Source organism: Stigmatopora argus, chromosome 2 (assembly GCF_051989625.1).
Source record: "Stigmatopora argus isolate UIUO_Sarg chromosome 2, RoL_Sarg_1.0, whole genome shotgun sequence".
Classification (NCBI taxonomy): Eukaryota; Metazoa; Chordata; class Actinopteri; order Syngnathiformes; family Syngnathidae; genus Stigmatopora; species Stigmatopora argus.
In genome coordinates this window covers 7,281,840-7,296,966 of record NC_135388.1, presented here as the reverse complement: position 1 = coordinate 7,296,966, position 15,127 = coordinate 7,281,840, and the positions used below count along the sequence as shown (strand labels likewise).

The window sequence follows — 15,127 nt, the reverse complement described above, 5'->3', positions numbered from 1 at the left end:
AATGATTAATTTCTCTATTAGGCTGGAGAAGTCCAGTCAAGTGCGCACAGTGTCGAGTAGCAATCTTTTCTTCAAGGGTAGTCGCTTTAGATACAGGTACTGCTTTTATCCCTATGTATTCAATATTGTATATAATAAATAATATGATCATATGCAAAGAGACTTCTGTTGATTTTTTTTTCTCTAGTGGAAAAGTTGCAAAAGAAGTGATGGAACAAAGTGCCAAAATTAAAAGGGACCCGCCTGAGATTCACAGGTCAGAATTGCTATTGAATATTAAAACCACATTCAATTCAATCCAAACCAATAATTTTCATGAGTCCTTTTGTCCAGGGCGGGCATGGTGCCAAGCCGGAGCTGTCCATCCATCACGCACGGCCCTCGTTTGACCAGCGTGCCCAGGACAAGACGGAGAGCAGTGCACATCTCAATCATGGAGGGTATGAAACACGCTCATACTAAATTTAAAAGGTTTTGCTGTTTCAGCTCAATACCAAAATCAAATGAAACGCTTTAAATCACTATTCTTGTAACAATGATGTTCAAATCCTTTAAAATTTGGCCTCTTTAAAGATTATTTTAATCATTTCAATCTAAATTTAATTGTATTTTTACAATCCATATCGGTACATAAACAGTTACTTGGTAGAGTACATGTAATTTAATGGAAATCCTTCTTTGGGTAAAAATTCCACAACTCTGCCGTTTTCTAAATATCCTCACTTGAATCAAATTGCCCCCCCTTCCCTCAAAACCCCCTACTAGCACTTCCTATGGCGACAAAATGGCAAGCCTTGACCTTGAACTGAATTTGAGACGTCCTGGTGTTTTGTCATAGGCCTGTTTGTGCTGGTATTCTCACTGGTAATAATAACCGTCCAAAAATAGCACCTGCCGTGAGAGAGTTGAGCCAAGGGTGTTATTGCCAACAGATGAAGTAGGGGGGGGTCGGCTATAGTTGACCACATTCCCACTCTCAACACAAGTAGATAGTCGGTTCCCTCCTCCATTGTGATCACGGGATCAAGTCTGCTTGAAGCTTCGAAGTCGTAGCGCTTGCCCTAAAACCATGGTCAAGTGTCTGATCCGCATCGAGACCAAAGTGAACGTCCACTTGCGCATGGTCAACCACTGCTTTCGCGATGTCAGGGTGCGCGTCTTGTCTCTGGGACCCCGGCTAATGGGCAAGGCTATGGGCGCCCTTCCGCTCTTCCCCTCCATCGCTGAAAATAACGCTGAGGGACGGAGGTCCCTGGCTCCCCCCCGGCTCGTCGGCACCTCGAATGGCCGTTCAGGTAACGCAAGCACGGCTTTTTGGGGGGGTTTGGTGCCACGTTGGTTTGTGAGCCGTGAAGTATCCATCCAATTCGGTCAATGATTGCTTTGTTTAGATTGTATGAGATTTAATGCAAGACTTATTATATATTATATATTATTATATTTTCAACACTGCACAGGAGAATGTTTTCCTTCCAATTGCCTTTTATCATTTCCCTATTAGAATGTTTTAATACAAAGCAGGGAAGAACAATCAGTTGGGACTAAGAGGCAAAATTAAGTTGCAAGGAAGCAACCAACCTTAGTTAGCTTGGACGTTTTTAATTGGATTGTACTACATTGTATTTGTATGTGGAAAAGTGCTCCGAGATACTGCACGTAACTGTGAAGACTGACATTATTTGTGCATTTTCTTACTTTTTGGAGGAATTAAAAAAATAAAACATTTAATTACTTTAGTCATATCAAATTGTCAGCTCTTAAAATTAAAATTATTGTTTTATAAATAATCTATATATACGTTGTGATTTAGAATATGTTTGCCTTCAAAATGATTCCATTAATTTTGCTGTTTAAAATGAGGATATGCTTCTCAAATATTGTCCAAAAAAATCCATGTACTAAATTTTCCGTAGAGTTTTTTTCTTATAAGCTGTTACCTGTTATTTCCCACGTGTTTAGGTCTGGAGTCCCTCCGCGATAGCGCCCACTCCACGCCAGTTCGCTCGGTCTCCCACGGCGACTCCTTCCTGCCTTCCCGAGGCCGAACGGTAGACGGCGGCGAGGCCAGCAGGTCAGCGGTCATCTCCGATGAAGCTTACAGCCCGTCGGACAGTGTCCTCCCTACACCCGTGGCCGAGCGTGGAACGGAGATGGACCTCAACGGCGCCCCCTGCAGCGTCGAGGACGAGTTTGGCGCATCTCCGGAGACGGGGGACAAAAAAAGGGCCCCTCGGGCTCTTAAAAGCCGAGCGTCGCCCCCCAGCGACGTGGAGGAACTGCACAAGTTCATCCTGAGCGTTCTCCGCTTGTTCCTGGTCACCATCGGACTGCTCTTCGCTCTCCTGCTTCTCCTCATCGTGCTGACCGAGTCCGACTTGGACGTCGCTTTCCTGAGGGACATCCGCACTACACCCGAATTCCAGCAGTTCCACTTTGAGTACTTCTGCCCGCTGCGGCGCTGGTTCGCCTGTAAGCTCAGATGGATAGGAGGGCTCCTGATCAGCAAGTAAACAAGAAAAGAAAAAGGAAGTGTCATCTTTAGCCAAGTCAAAGGCCAGAGATTGTCTGGAGTAGGATGGTTTTCTTTTAATCACTTTGATTGAGACCATGCTGCTCATTTAATCTTGATTTCAATTATATTCGGAAACACTGGATTGCATTTTTAGTAGGGAGATGCTTAAACAACCTCCAAAATGTCACCCATTCCACAAATCATTCATATGACTAAAAAGTAATGCGCCGTAATCATAACAAAACGCAATGAATCATGCAATAATGGAAGCAAAGAGAGACTATTGTATTGTCCAGACAATAAGACTATAATTCAAATTTAGTGGGGGAAAAAGGTCATTAAAAAACAAAATCATAAGCATTAAATGAGTTAATAGTGTTACTTATGCAACAATAGAGCAGTTCAAAGAAATAAAGTTACCAAAACATAGCCACGCACAGCAGCTTCTTAGTGCTAAGTTAGCATTGCTAACGTTAGCTTCCTTTAGCTTAGCGAGAGACAACATTGCAGCAACATTTCAATCAATGCCTTGGCCACTTAATCAATTTTCTTCAACTTTAGTAGCATGCAAACAGCTGTTTCCTTACGGTTTTAGGAGGAAATGTTTTAAAGCAAAAATCCCATTTGTTTATCTTCAGTCCATTCTCTGCTAAAAGAAGATTTATGTAGCTGCAGTTTGGTGTTAGCAAAATCAATCAATGAAAAATGAAAACTGACATAAAACTCCATGGTTTGAAACATACAATTGCAAATTTATAATCCTTTCTAATTGTTGCTACACTATCTTAATTAGATACAGTGATTTTCAGCCTAAATTTTAAATGTAGGCTATACTGTAAAGCACGTTGGCTTCTTGATCACGAACCAACAGTGCCCTCTTGCGGCTCTCTATGGGTGTACATACAAATAGGCTGCAGAAAAAGGCAACAAAATTCCAAATAAAGTTAGACAGTTTATTGTCATAGCTTACATATAGTTTTGAATTCGGGTTCTGATCTAAATAATACTTTGTTCTAATTTAAACGAGGGTGAGAGAAAGTGCGAGATGAAAGGTATTTTGGTAATAGTGCAATTTATTTTAAGAAGTTTTGGTGCGGCGGTGTGGAGGTTTTTTTTGTGCTGCAATGAAATACATAAAATGATAAAATACTGTTTAGAATAGAGTCATTTTTTTAGCTGTACTTAATTAGTAATAAATATATTTTTAATAAGTCACATTTCAAATTAAAAAAGTCACACTCAATACTGTATATATACTGAAAATGTCACATGTTAACAAGTGCAAAAACAATTCACATTTACTTCAAATTTTCATTTGAATAATCAATTATTTTCATTTCAGAATTAAAAACCCTCCATATGTGGGACCCAGGTCATTATAGTCGTAAATGTAGCACTATTGTCTTGTTTCAAGTTCATATTCTTTGAGGACTTTGCCATCACTTTTTACCATCCAAAGACTTTTAACGAATGAACTATCAGCCAAAAAAACACAAATAAACTATACAATCATTTGTGCAATAGGCCAGAATTGGAGATTTAAACTAGTTGTGCTAGTCAAGTGTTTGACCTATCTGAATGTGCAGTACTGTTGACCAACTATTCTTGCATTGCTACGTTGCACAAGTGAAAGCGAAGCTATTATTTTATATTTTTTTATGATTTTTTTTTGTACTGCAGTGACCAATTAGATTTGCAATATAGCCTCAGTACGTACTATTTACTGTACTGCTATACTTCCATCACCACACCAAAGAAAGCTGATTTGTGTTGCTTTCGCCTTAGCCCGCAGTGTCTTTGACAGAATAAACGAAAATACGTTAGTTTGCGACAACTATATCATCGTCGATTATACGAACAGTAGAAAGAAAGGCCAAAATTCAAAATTCAACCAAGGTGGAAAATATTCAGACACTGGAAGAAAGTCAACTTCTAATACAAACACTAAATCTTTACTTTTAATTTGGGTTTGGGAGAGTTGGCATGATTGTTGGGCAAATTTCCAAATGAAAAAAAAGGCATTTCTGTTTTGACAAGCAATATTTTTTTTAGGTTTGTGCAATTGTTGCTGTATTATTTCTGTAAGGACTGAGAATGCATGTGGGAAGGATTTGTTGTGGTATTTTCTTCCCCCCAAAAAAGGAATATCGGCTTGCTGTCGCATCATTGAATTACGTACGCTATGGCTGCGGGTTTTGAGCTGGACACGTAGTAACTGCGAACCATTTGCTGTTCACGTCTCCAGACCACCTAGTATGATGATGAAATGTGATCTTTAGCGTGTATTTCCTACCATTCATCATGGCTCTGCACATCCAAGTGTCTGTTAGCATGTCTTCTGCGTTGATTGGCTCCTGAGCAGATAGATTGTTTCAACAGAAGACTGGTGTAAACCATTTATGAATAAATATTTATTCTTGACATGCCCCAAGTATGGTTGTCCATATTTAAATATTGTATATAATGAATTTATCAAACTAGAAAATGGATCTGAGAGGGGATGCTTTGCTCTTTTGGTCACGTCCTATTCCTTTTGGGGGCATTTTCTGTCGGTTTGGGCCGTGACCGGACGTTTGGTCGCCGGACGTTTGGTCGCCGGACGTTTGGCCAACGGACGTTTGGTCGCCCGGGTGAATATAATTTTGAGAGCTGGTTTCAACAGTAAACTCTCTGTCATGTTGTCAAACGTCCGACGACCAAACGTCCAGCGACCAAACGTCCGGGCGACCAAACGTCCGGGCGACCAAACGTCCGGCGACCAAACGTCCGGCGACCGAACGTCCGAGTACCGGTTTGGGCAACTTTTGAGTGCCTTTTTGATCATTTTAAGCCAGTCCCGATACGTTTCTTGTACTTTTTTGGTCACTTTCTGTTCATTTTTGGGCAATTTGAGGAATATTTAAGTGCAAATTGAATTTTGTCAAATATTTACGTACATTTATGTAAGAAGCACAAAAACTGGAACTTAAGAATGCCATTTTTTTCCATCACGATGTCCAGTCACATACAAATCAGTTCAGTTACGGCGACAAGCAATACAAAAGTTTTTCTTTTTTCTTTTTAGCGTATTTAATCCGCTTTGTAAACGAAGCATATCCAAAACCTTGTGACTAGTTCTTTGGTATTGTAACCGTATTGAAGCTTTATTTGCCAAAGCAAGTCCAGCATGTTAATACTAAAGCAAAAGAAGCGGGTAGGAAGCACAGGCTGCCAATCCACACATGTTCTTTCCTCGCTCGATCCAAAAATACCTGAGGCAGGTAAAAAGGAATGAAAATATATGAGAAACAAACCTATGGAAAAGAAAAAAACAACAGGAATGATAAAATCTACCCGTCAGTTCCCCAGGTGGCACCCCAGGAGTTCTTCACGATCCAATATGGCGCCGCCCCGTCATCAACGCCGTATCCCACGGCCAAAACAGCGTGATTGATTGAGTCAGCCGTGTTCTTACACATAGTGCTTAAAAAGAAAGGGGATGCTTAATAAGACTGACTGCCTCAATATTTCAGTTTTTACAAGAAAGCCGTGTGAAGTCTGTTTACACGCTTAAGCGGCGCTAACATCAGCAGCGCTGTAGCAAATCAGGCATGAGACGTTTACTTGAATATTCTGCTTAAAAGGAGGCTCATGTGACAAGGCTGTGTCATGCTAATTCTTTATACATTTCTAGGTGAATTAGATTGAAGAAGAAAAAAAAATCACTGGCTGTCGCTGATGCCGATAGACGTCCAACGAATGATCACCGAATTGGATCGCTGGAATGGATTGGACGCTTACCCCAGTCAGTGGCAGTGAATGAGCTAATAGAAATGAATTTGAAAATGAGCATCAACAATATATATATATATATATATATATATATATATGTTTGTATGTATATATGTATATATATGCATATATACATATCTATGTATATATACACATATATGTATATATATGCATATATACATATATACAGTGGTACCTCGTCATACGACCGTTCGTCATACGGAATGCTCGTCTTACGGGGGAAATTTCGATCGAATAATTCGCCCGTGATGCGGTCAAAGTTTCGTGATGCGACCAAGCCAGGTTGCCATGGCATTTTTTTTGGCATATCTTTCGTGTATAACAATATTTACGAGCACCGGATGAGCTATTCAGACCAGGAAACGCACAACGCGCATGCGCGGTGAAAAGAGGGCTTTCTGGGTAATGAAGTATACTCGTGCTCGCAAAAGTATCCCCGGTAGCAACTCTATCATAGGCGCCGTTCGATGGGACGCGAACACAGATGCTACAAGCTAAAAGGAGCCGCTAGCCAGCGCCCCTGTAGCTCCCATGAGAAATCCGACTCGGATCGCTGCCGCCTGTGCGACGAGGAAACAGAGTCGTCTGAACACTTATGGCTCCGCTGTCCGGCCTTAATGACCGAACGCTACCATCGCGGCTTGGGCAACTCCCTGGATGAACTTATCCGTGTTCCAGTGGCAGCCCTAGCGCTGCTGAGGGTAATCCTCAGGCGCCTGAGGTGAAAAAGAAGAAGAAGAAGAAGAAGATGAGCAGCGGGGCGATCGCTGATAAGACTGCTTGCTGCTCGTTGGCAAGTGGTCGTGCGTTCTCCGATTGTGAGGACATTTGTGTGCATCATTTTCGGAATATTTTGAAGGGAATAGTACGACAGCAAACAGCCCATCGATAGCGAACGTGAGGGTGGAGTGTTTGTTCTGTTTACGAGTGCGTTGTGTGGAGGAAAAAAAAAAACGAAGCCCCTCTCCCCTCGGCGAAATCCGGCCAATTTTAGTTAGATTAAACACTTTATTTCTATTAAACCACTCGTTATTTATTACTTTGTCAATATATGGCGAATTATAAGAAATAAAACATTTTTTTTCAATCCAATATCCTGTTTCTGGTGTTTTTTTCAGAGAGTTGGAACGAATTAAATTGTTTCCCATTCATTTCAATGGGAAACTTTACCTCGAGTTACGAGTAACTTGTCATACGAGCTCAGTCCCGGAACGGATTAAGCTCGTATCTCGAGGTACCACTGTATATGTATATATACATATATATGTATATATATACACATATATATATATATATATATATATATATATATATATATATATATATATATATATATATATATATATATATATATATATATATATATATATTAGCATCATACTTATTTATTTATTTATTTGTGTGTATTTATTTATTTATTAACTTATGTATTACCTATCTATTTATGTCTAAAATGTTTTTTCCTGTGCCTCCATTCTCACCCTCTTGCTACTGTGACAATGAAATTTCCCAAATACGGGATGAATAAAGTGAACTAATCTAATCTAATCTAAAACCACTTTTGTGAAGTTGGCTATTTTTGCAAAATCTGATATTTTCCTCTTTTTACATTGAAAGAAATACAACCACAATACTACACAAGTTATCATATTTTGCTTATCTAGAGATTAAGTTGCGGAAAAGCCTGACGTGCTAGAAAAAAACGGACTGAAATTTTGAAATCACCATGTCAATTTTAGTTTGAACTGGCATTAAAATCTAACTGAACAGAAATAATTGTATCCACGTAAGACATGTGTTTTCTTGGCTTAATGAAGTTCCTCACCTGCTGTAAACACCATCTTTATAGAACATGAAGTCGTCCATCACCTCAAAGCCAAAAGTCACAGGGTTGAGTCGGGCTACGGCGTCCACCATGGCTTCCTCATCATACTGCAGATAAATATTTTGAAATAGATTTTTACTTCTTGTTAGTCCGTATTTGTTCTAAATACTCACCGTCGTAATGTTGACGACGTCCCAAACGAAAACGGCAGCTAGCGTAGGCTGGAAATGGCAGATGCCATCCTGAAGTATACAACGTGAACTAGTTATGAAAACATGTTTTCTGCAAAATTTAAAAAATGATCATCATACATAGCCTTTATAAGGATAGTCTTCTTCAGTCATCAGACCCTTGCTGTATTTGATGTACTCAAAAGCCTGACTGGGAAGCCCACTAAAAAAAAGCGTGATGATGACAATGACATTAAAAGATAAAATAAATAAATAAAACTGACCCCATGCATCCTTGATTGTTGAAGTCTTGCGCGCAGTCAATCAACTGCTGCTCGGACTGTAAAATCAATACACGCAGTGAAAATCACAAAATGTTCAGTCACTTGGCAAGAACAAAATGTTTCTTTTTTCAGGTTTGAGTTATAATGCTTCTCTATATTGGAAATGATGTTTCATGTATTTGTGCATTGATTTTTCAGTGTTTGAGTGCACAAAATCAATGTCTTGTCAGACAGCAGTGAAGCACATTTAATTCATTTATTGCTAATCCCATTGAGTAAATATATTTGAATTGGCATTGAGTGAACATGTCTAAATATCATTGAAAGGGATAGAGCTCCATTCCAATTTGAATGGTGGGCTGGCAGCTATTGCAATAGCCCCTAAATAACAGGAGAATACGTATATTACAGTTTTTTCTTTTTTTGTTTTAATTTAAAAAAATATATTTCTTAAAAATGTTAAGGGAATAGTCACTATTTTCTTTTTCAAATAATTTTCCCCTACTTAATTTCAAAGAAAATATATTTGCAGCAGCAATCGAACAGTCTTTCGCCATCAATAGCTGCCAATGAATTAAAAAAGCATAGCAAAGTATTTATCATTAAAAAAATACCAGAGAAACCAGCTTTCCAGTTGTTATGGCATTCACTGACTCCAAACATCCTGTCGCAGAGAAGGTCCAACAACTTCCACAATGACCCTAAAAAAAACCAAATGAGATTCAAGATAATATTAAATCATCATCATTAAATGCACAAGTTATTGCTCCAGAAAATTGATGTACCTGGTTCTTCACCGGAGTCACAAAGTTGCCCTTAATCCTCCAATCCACAGATTTTGGATAAGGTCCACGCCTTCTTACATGATTCCCCTTCGTAGCAGAGCAGTTCTGCAACACCCCGTAAAGTTATATAATGTTCTCTAACTTAAAATAATTCAAGCCTGGTTAAACTGGAGCATACCTGATGCTTCTGGAAGAGGAAGAACTTTCGGAATTCCTCAAATGTCATGTCAGAGAACTGGTTTAGGCCCACTACAATAATAAAGGACGCATCACTGTGTCTGAATTTTCATAAAGTTATCCAAAGTCGACAGGTAAATTGACTGTACTTGTAAAAGAATGAGTTCCGCATTGTGGTCATCAACTTTCTTCTTATTCTCAGCGAAGATGCGGAGCCGATGGAAATAATCTTCAGTGTTGTACACTTTGTTATGCTGCATTAAAAAAAAAGTTATATATAGTACTAAAATAATGTGTCACAAAATAACCGGCAGTTACTTTGCCAGTTTATTGTAACTGTGTTCTTTATAAGATATTTTTGTCATTGTCAATACTATGAATTTAGCTTATTCACTACCAAAGACATATAACAATGTTGTTTTATGATGTTCAACGACTCAAAAAGAATAGAGACAATCTTTTTTTAAGATGAAAGAATGTAATTTTTTGATAAATTCTGTGTTCATAAAGCCATAGAATAATATTCGGTGGTATTTGAAAGGGGATGTCTAGGAACTGGATGTTTGGTAGTGAAGGAGTTCATGTTGTTTACGTACGTGTGACATCCACTGTTTGAACTCATCCTCCTCTGACAAAACAAGAAAGGCAGATGTTAGTTAATTCTACTTCATAAATCTGTCATTCCAATTCATCACAATGCAAATTAAAATATTTGGAAAATATATGAATTTTGGAACATTACACACAAATTCATTTTTTATTTTAAACCTTACAGGGCACCCATTCAACTCAATAGCTGTCTTTGTTTGCTGCATGGACCCTCCCGGTCAAAATGAAAGCGGTCAATTATTAATAAAATACAATAAATATTCAAAATGTAGGAATTTAAATATAATGATAGTTATTCATATTTTTTTAACTTAGCAAAAATAGTCACTCAATAAATGGTTAAGCACCTGAAGTGGCAACTTTTGAATAGATATCCCTCCAACATAATGATAAATGATTAAAAAGTCAAACATATTGCTAATATTAACGCTTTTTCAAATGACGCAAAAAAAGTTACTCATTCTAAAAATGCTCTTTTGAAACGCTGAGCCTTAAATCAAATCAGCAGAGCCTTGAAATCCAATTCAGGCCGCTCACGGTAAAAAAAAGACTGTCAAACTTTAAATATGGCAACATACCTTTGAGTAAAGTCGATGGTTCCAAAGACACAAAAGCAAACAGGGTGGTGCTGAACAACGTAACCAACGTGAGCGCCATTCTCTTCCTCACAACAGACAGAATTGTGAAAAATCACATGATCAAGACTTACCCCCCCCCCCCCCCCCCCCCCCCCCCCCCCCAGGACAAACCCTCACTTTAAAGACCCTCTGGAGTGTGAGAAGCACAAAGCATTTTCTCCCCCTGAGAAAGAAAATATTTATTATCAAGAGGTAACCAGGAAAAATACAATTTTCATTTAATTGCCAAAAGGATCCAAATCAAAAATACGTGACTCAAGCTGTTGGCACACGATTGGTCGCTGCAGCAGTGCGTATTGCAAATATTTGGTGGGTTAGGGTCTGTGCTGCTAGATATAGATTTGTAACACGTGAAAAAGTGGAACATGCATACCACGTATAAGCTTCAGGCGCCCAGCTATACAAAGCCTGTAAAAATACAGAAATATAGAAATATCCCGATAAGACAATTTTACTACTATTTTTTTTTAGTATTATAAGCAGAAGAGGTACTGTTATTACATAATGCTGTACACAGGGCAAACATGTACATAGGTTTCATTGGCAAAATAGTACAACAAAATACATACATTTGCGGCGTATATATTGTATATAAATAATCTATTTTTAGGATTAAGGCTTGAAAGTATGATACACTGGAAAAAGAGGGAAATCCTCCACCAAACGTTGGGAATTAAATTTGCTACATACGTCGCGTTACGTCCAAAGTGGGCAGAAGCGAAAGCCAAACTGTGTTTTTTTGTTGTTTTTGTTTTTGTTTTTGCCCACAGGTAAAATGCAGTGTTTTATTTGGTGGCTACATGAAACGTCCCAGGTTTCTATTTGGTTCAAGGAACCAAGAATATGTACTGTATTTCCTCAGGTAGTAAGATTAAAGAATGTTAGTCATAAAAACATTCTCATGCACTTGCTTGTAAATGAAAGGGATTCATAATGTAGGTATTTATTTTTTAAGATTTTTATATGTTTCCATGGTTCATTTTATACTTTGTCTGCTGATTCACGAGATGTTAAAAAGCGGATTAATTTTTGCCCTCTGAAAGAAAACCATAACTAATAAGATTAATTTCTGGTGGAGACGTTCCTGTACAGTTGGCCACACTTAACATCAGTTTAATAGATGTTATGTCTGCTTGTGTATTTTATGGTGAAGATGCACATATTTTGAAGTGAACTTTTAATTGAGGCAGATTAAAGCGGATGCGACGATCTGAGGAAATACGGTAACTCTGTTTTTCAGCTTTCAGTCGACTCAAAATCAAATGTAATAAAGGCTCATGCAATTATTGGTACTGTATTGGTATTAATCATTGATTTGACGCTAACGCCAGGACACCTGGGGAAAAGGCAGCAGTGCTTTTAAGGCAAAACGTTCATTTAGGGACATGAAGGCTGCTGACCAAATGTGGGATTCGCACTGCATGGCACAGGATACACAATTCCTATGTTTTGCTTGACTAGCAAAATTACATGGAATTGATAATCCGACCCCAAAATATATATACTATATGGATTGAATTTGAGATAAATTATACTCAAGAATTTTACATTTTAACAGGAATATGTTCTCTTGTGTTAAACTCAAAATCAAAGTGTACTGCTTTTAAAATTGTAAATAACATTATACTGTTGACTATATGAATAAAACCTCTACTTAGCCTTTATACTTGACATTGTGGAGAACATAGAAGGTCACTGCCTACATTTTCTAATACAAATAATACCATATGTACATGATAAGAGAAAAGAATGATCCTATACACTTCAATTGAACGTCTGACCAGTTTCTTCATGACGATGTTTTGGGTTCGATTCTCAAAGATGCTTCGTACAGACGCTCTTCGTCTAGAACGGAGCTGTTGTCCAGCAAGTATTTCGCCACCTAGTCACAAAAAGATGTCAACGTGAACAAATTTCCTGCCATTGGCGGTGATATTTATTTGCTGACATTAACGTTACTGCAAAGCAGAGAATTGAATAATTCACCTTTGGTTGACAATCAATTTTATAAGCTGTCTGCTGGAACTGCCGAATTTCTCTGATGATGTGAGATATCTGAAAACAGGAAATATAGATTAGTACCATTTTCAGATCATAGCACAATAATTGGTTTCATGGTGTAATGCTACAACATACATTACATTATCTGCCAGTGAAGGGTGCAAATATACTGTTGACGTCAGTAAAAAGAAACATGTCTTCACGTTAACATCCTCTACAAGCCCAAACTATGTGTTTTACTTCACTTTGTTGTTGTATACACGTGGCCTTTGTGGTCAGATAGAAAACAACATGACAGTCTACTGAAAATGTCCTTCACCATTCTCATCTTTGAAAAGTTGACGAGGTTGTCCTCAGTGTAGTTGGGTGTTCCTTCCTCGATAAACGCCAGGTCGGTCAGGTACATGCCCAAGTAGGGAACGCAAGGTGGGTCGCAGCTAGGCACACAAACAGTGGTAAAAACTCGGCATTACAATTTTTAGCATTTTTCCCAGTGCTTTATAAGCCCGGTGGGCCCACAGGCATCTCATCTCATCTCATTTTCGGAACCGCTTTATCCTCATTAGGGTCGCGGGGAGTGCTGGAGTCTATCCCAACTGTCTCCGGGCCACAGGCGGGGGACACCCTGAATCGGTGGCCAGCCAATCGCAGGGCACAAGGAGACAAACAACCATTCACGCTCACACTCATATGTAGGGGCAAAGTTAGAGTGTCCAATCAGCCTACCATGCATGTTTTTGGAATGTGGGAGGAAACCGGAGTACCCGGAGGAAACCCATGCAGGCCTGGGGAGAACATGCAAACTCCACACAGGTGGACGTGACCTGGATTTGAACCCAGTACCCCAGAGCTGTGAGGCCGACGCACTAACCACTCGCTCGGCCAACAGGCATATAAACCCATATTTTAAGACTGTGCCTTTTTGTAATGTTTATGCATTCTTAATAATATATTTATTATAAAGATGAACAACCATAGATGCTTAACATTTTTATTGTTATTTATTGAGCAAAGGAGAAAAGTCTGCTGCTAGTGGATTTCTCTACAATCAGGCTTCGTGAGTTTTCTGTGGGAAACCCCGAATTTCTTGGTGTACAATCTTACTTACTTCTTGAGCGCCTCCCTCAGATTTTTGAAGCGGCCTTCTGATGACACTAGCTTCTGTAACTTGTCAATCACTGTTTTAGTCTAGGAAAATCATACAAAATGCCATGTTGAAATTTCCTGAAGAAAAACGTCAGCCTTTTGTTTAACCTTTTTACCTGCTTAGAGACCTTGAGCCAGGTCCTCTTGAGGCGGAAGATGGCGCTGCGGTTGAGCGAAGACGTGATTTCCAGCACGGCGTTGTAGTTGTGCAGGCAGCGGCAAATGTCCGCCGCCGCCACCCACTTCTCGATGGCCGCCGCTCGCATGTTGATGTCGTCCCACTGTAGGATTTCCGTGGCGATCCTGTCGCTAATCTGAAGTACACAAAGCGTGTTCACCTTTTTCCAGCCTGGTGATGCCATTACGCTGCACGTGGACATACGTCATTGAAGTGCTTGGTGGTCTTCATGATGTACGGAGTTCTCTCGTTCTTGTCGTTCTTCATCCACCCCTGACCAAAGAACTCCCTACATCAGAAAATAGATAGCAAAAAAGGGTGTCAGGTTTTCATAGTGTTTTACAAAGACCCAATTTGTAGATTTCATTGTCTTTAAGGGGGGAGAAATATATAATCAGGTTGTTATGGAAATTCACACTTAATAATTACCAGCACCATTAAAATTCTGATCATCCACAAGTACTATAAATAGATGACTACCGTATTTTCATGACTATAAGGTGCACTTAAAAGTCTTAAATGTTCACCAAAATAGACAGGGTGCCTTATAATCCAGTGCGGTTTATATATGGACCAATACTGAAATTGTTATCACGATATAATAAAATAAATCAGTCGATAGGGTACACCATCCTCTACAGCTCTCACAACTACGGCTTTTCCCCGTAGAAAAAGTACTGCGCAGTGACTGCTGGGAAATATAGTTCTTTTGTCAATACACCCAGTATGACGGCGAGCACACTAATTTGGTGCTCGCCGTCATTCCGGCTGGATTCACAAAAGAACTCCTGCCGCTAGATGTTGACGTCAACAGAGCATTCAAAGCTAGACTGAGAACTATATATATATATATATATTATGTATGGATACATATTTAACCGCAACAGCTCTAGCAACTACAGCAAGCAGCCCCAGACTCTATTTCCGGTGCGCCAGTGAATGCTGAGATATATAAAACGCTGTTGCATTTTGGTTGATCGAGCACATTAATTCTATGTTCGTCGTCATTA

General features: G+C 39.1%; 3 protein-coding genes across 8 annotated transcripts in view; 1 reads left to right on the top strand and 2 right to left on the bottom strand.

Moving 5' to 3' along the window:
* The window catches only part of LOC144091000 (FERM domain-containing protein 5-like), a 28,491-nt gene extending 24,622 nt beyond the window's left edge, over positions 1-3,869 (top strand). The window contains exons 11-14 of the mRNA XM_077622963.1: positions 22-96; positions 188-256; positions 334-440; positions 1,960-3,869. Of these exons, the coding sequence (XP_077479089.1) occupies positions 22-96; positions 188-256; positions 334-440; positions 1,960-2,510 (802 nt within the window). The 3' untranslated portion in view covers positions 2,511-3,869. The remainder of the gene's footprint in view (positions 1-21; positions 97-187; positions 257-333; positions 441-1,959) is intronic.
* A 1,447-nt stretch (positions 3,870-5,316) lies between these two features.
* ctsh (cathepsin H) lies at positions 5,317-10,851 on the bottom strand. The gene is given in 13 exon segments (XM_077588838.1): positions 5,317-5,763; positions 5,846-5,974; positions 8,130-8,236; positions 8,303-8,371; positions 8,441-8,522; positions 8,584-8,639; positions 9,198-9,284; positions 9,369-9,473; positions 9,547-9,617; positions 9,695-9,715; positions 9,718-9,799; positions 10,142-10,173; positions 10,733-10,851. Coding segments are annotated over 13 exon segments (996 nt in total). The 5' UTR covers positions 10,812-10,851; the 3' UTR covers positions 5,317-5,687.
* Positions 10,852-10,956: 105 nt separating this feature from the next.
* LOC144065733 (ras-specific guanine nucleotide-releasing factor 1-like) overlaps positions 10,957-15,127 on the bottom strand; it is a 31,374-nt gene continuing 27,203 nt past the window's right edge. For all 6 annotated transcript variants that reach the window (XM_077588787.1, XM_077588824.1, XM_077588806.1 and 3 more), the window contains 6 exons: positions 14,322-14,406; positions 14,056-14,253; positions 13,902-13,981; positions 13,113-13,230; positions 12,779-12,847; positions 10,957-12,674 (listed from right to left, as the gene is read on the bottom strand). In XM_077588787.1, coding sequence (XP_077444913.1) covers positions 12,582-12,674; positions 12,779-12,847; positions 13,113-13,230; positions 13,902-13,981; positions 14,056-14,253; positions 14,322-14,406 — 643 coding nt within the window. In that variant the 3' untranslated portion in view covers positions 10,957-12,581. The remainder of the gene's footprint in view (positions 12,675-12,778; positions 12,848-13,112; positions 13,231-13,901; positions 13,982-14,055; positions 14,254-14,321; positions 14,407-15,127) is intronic.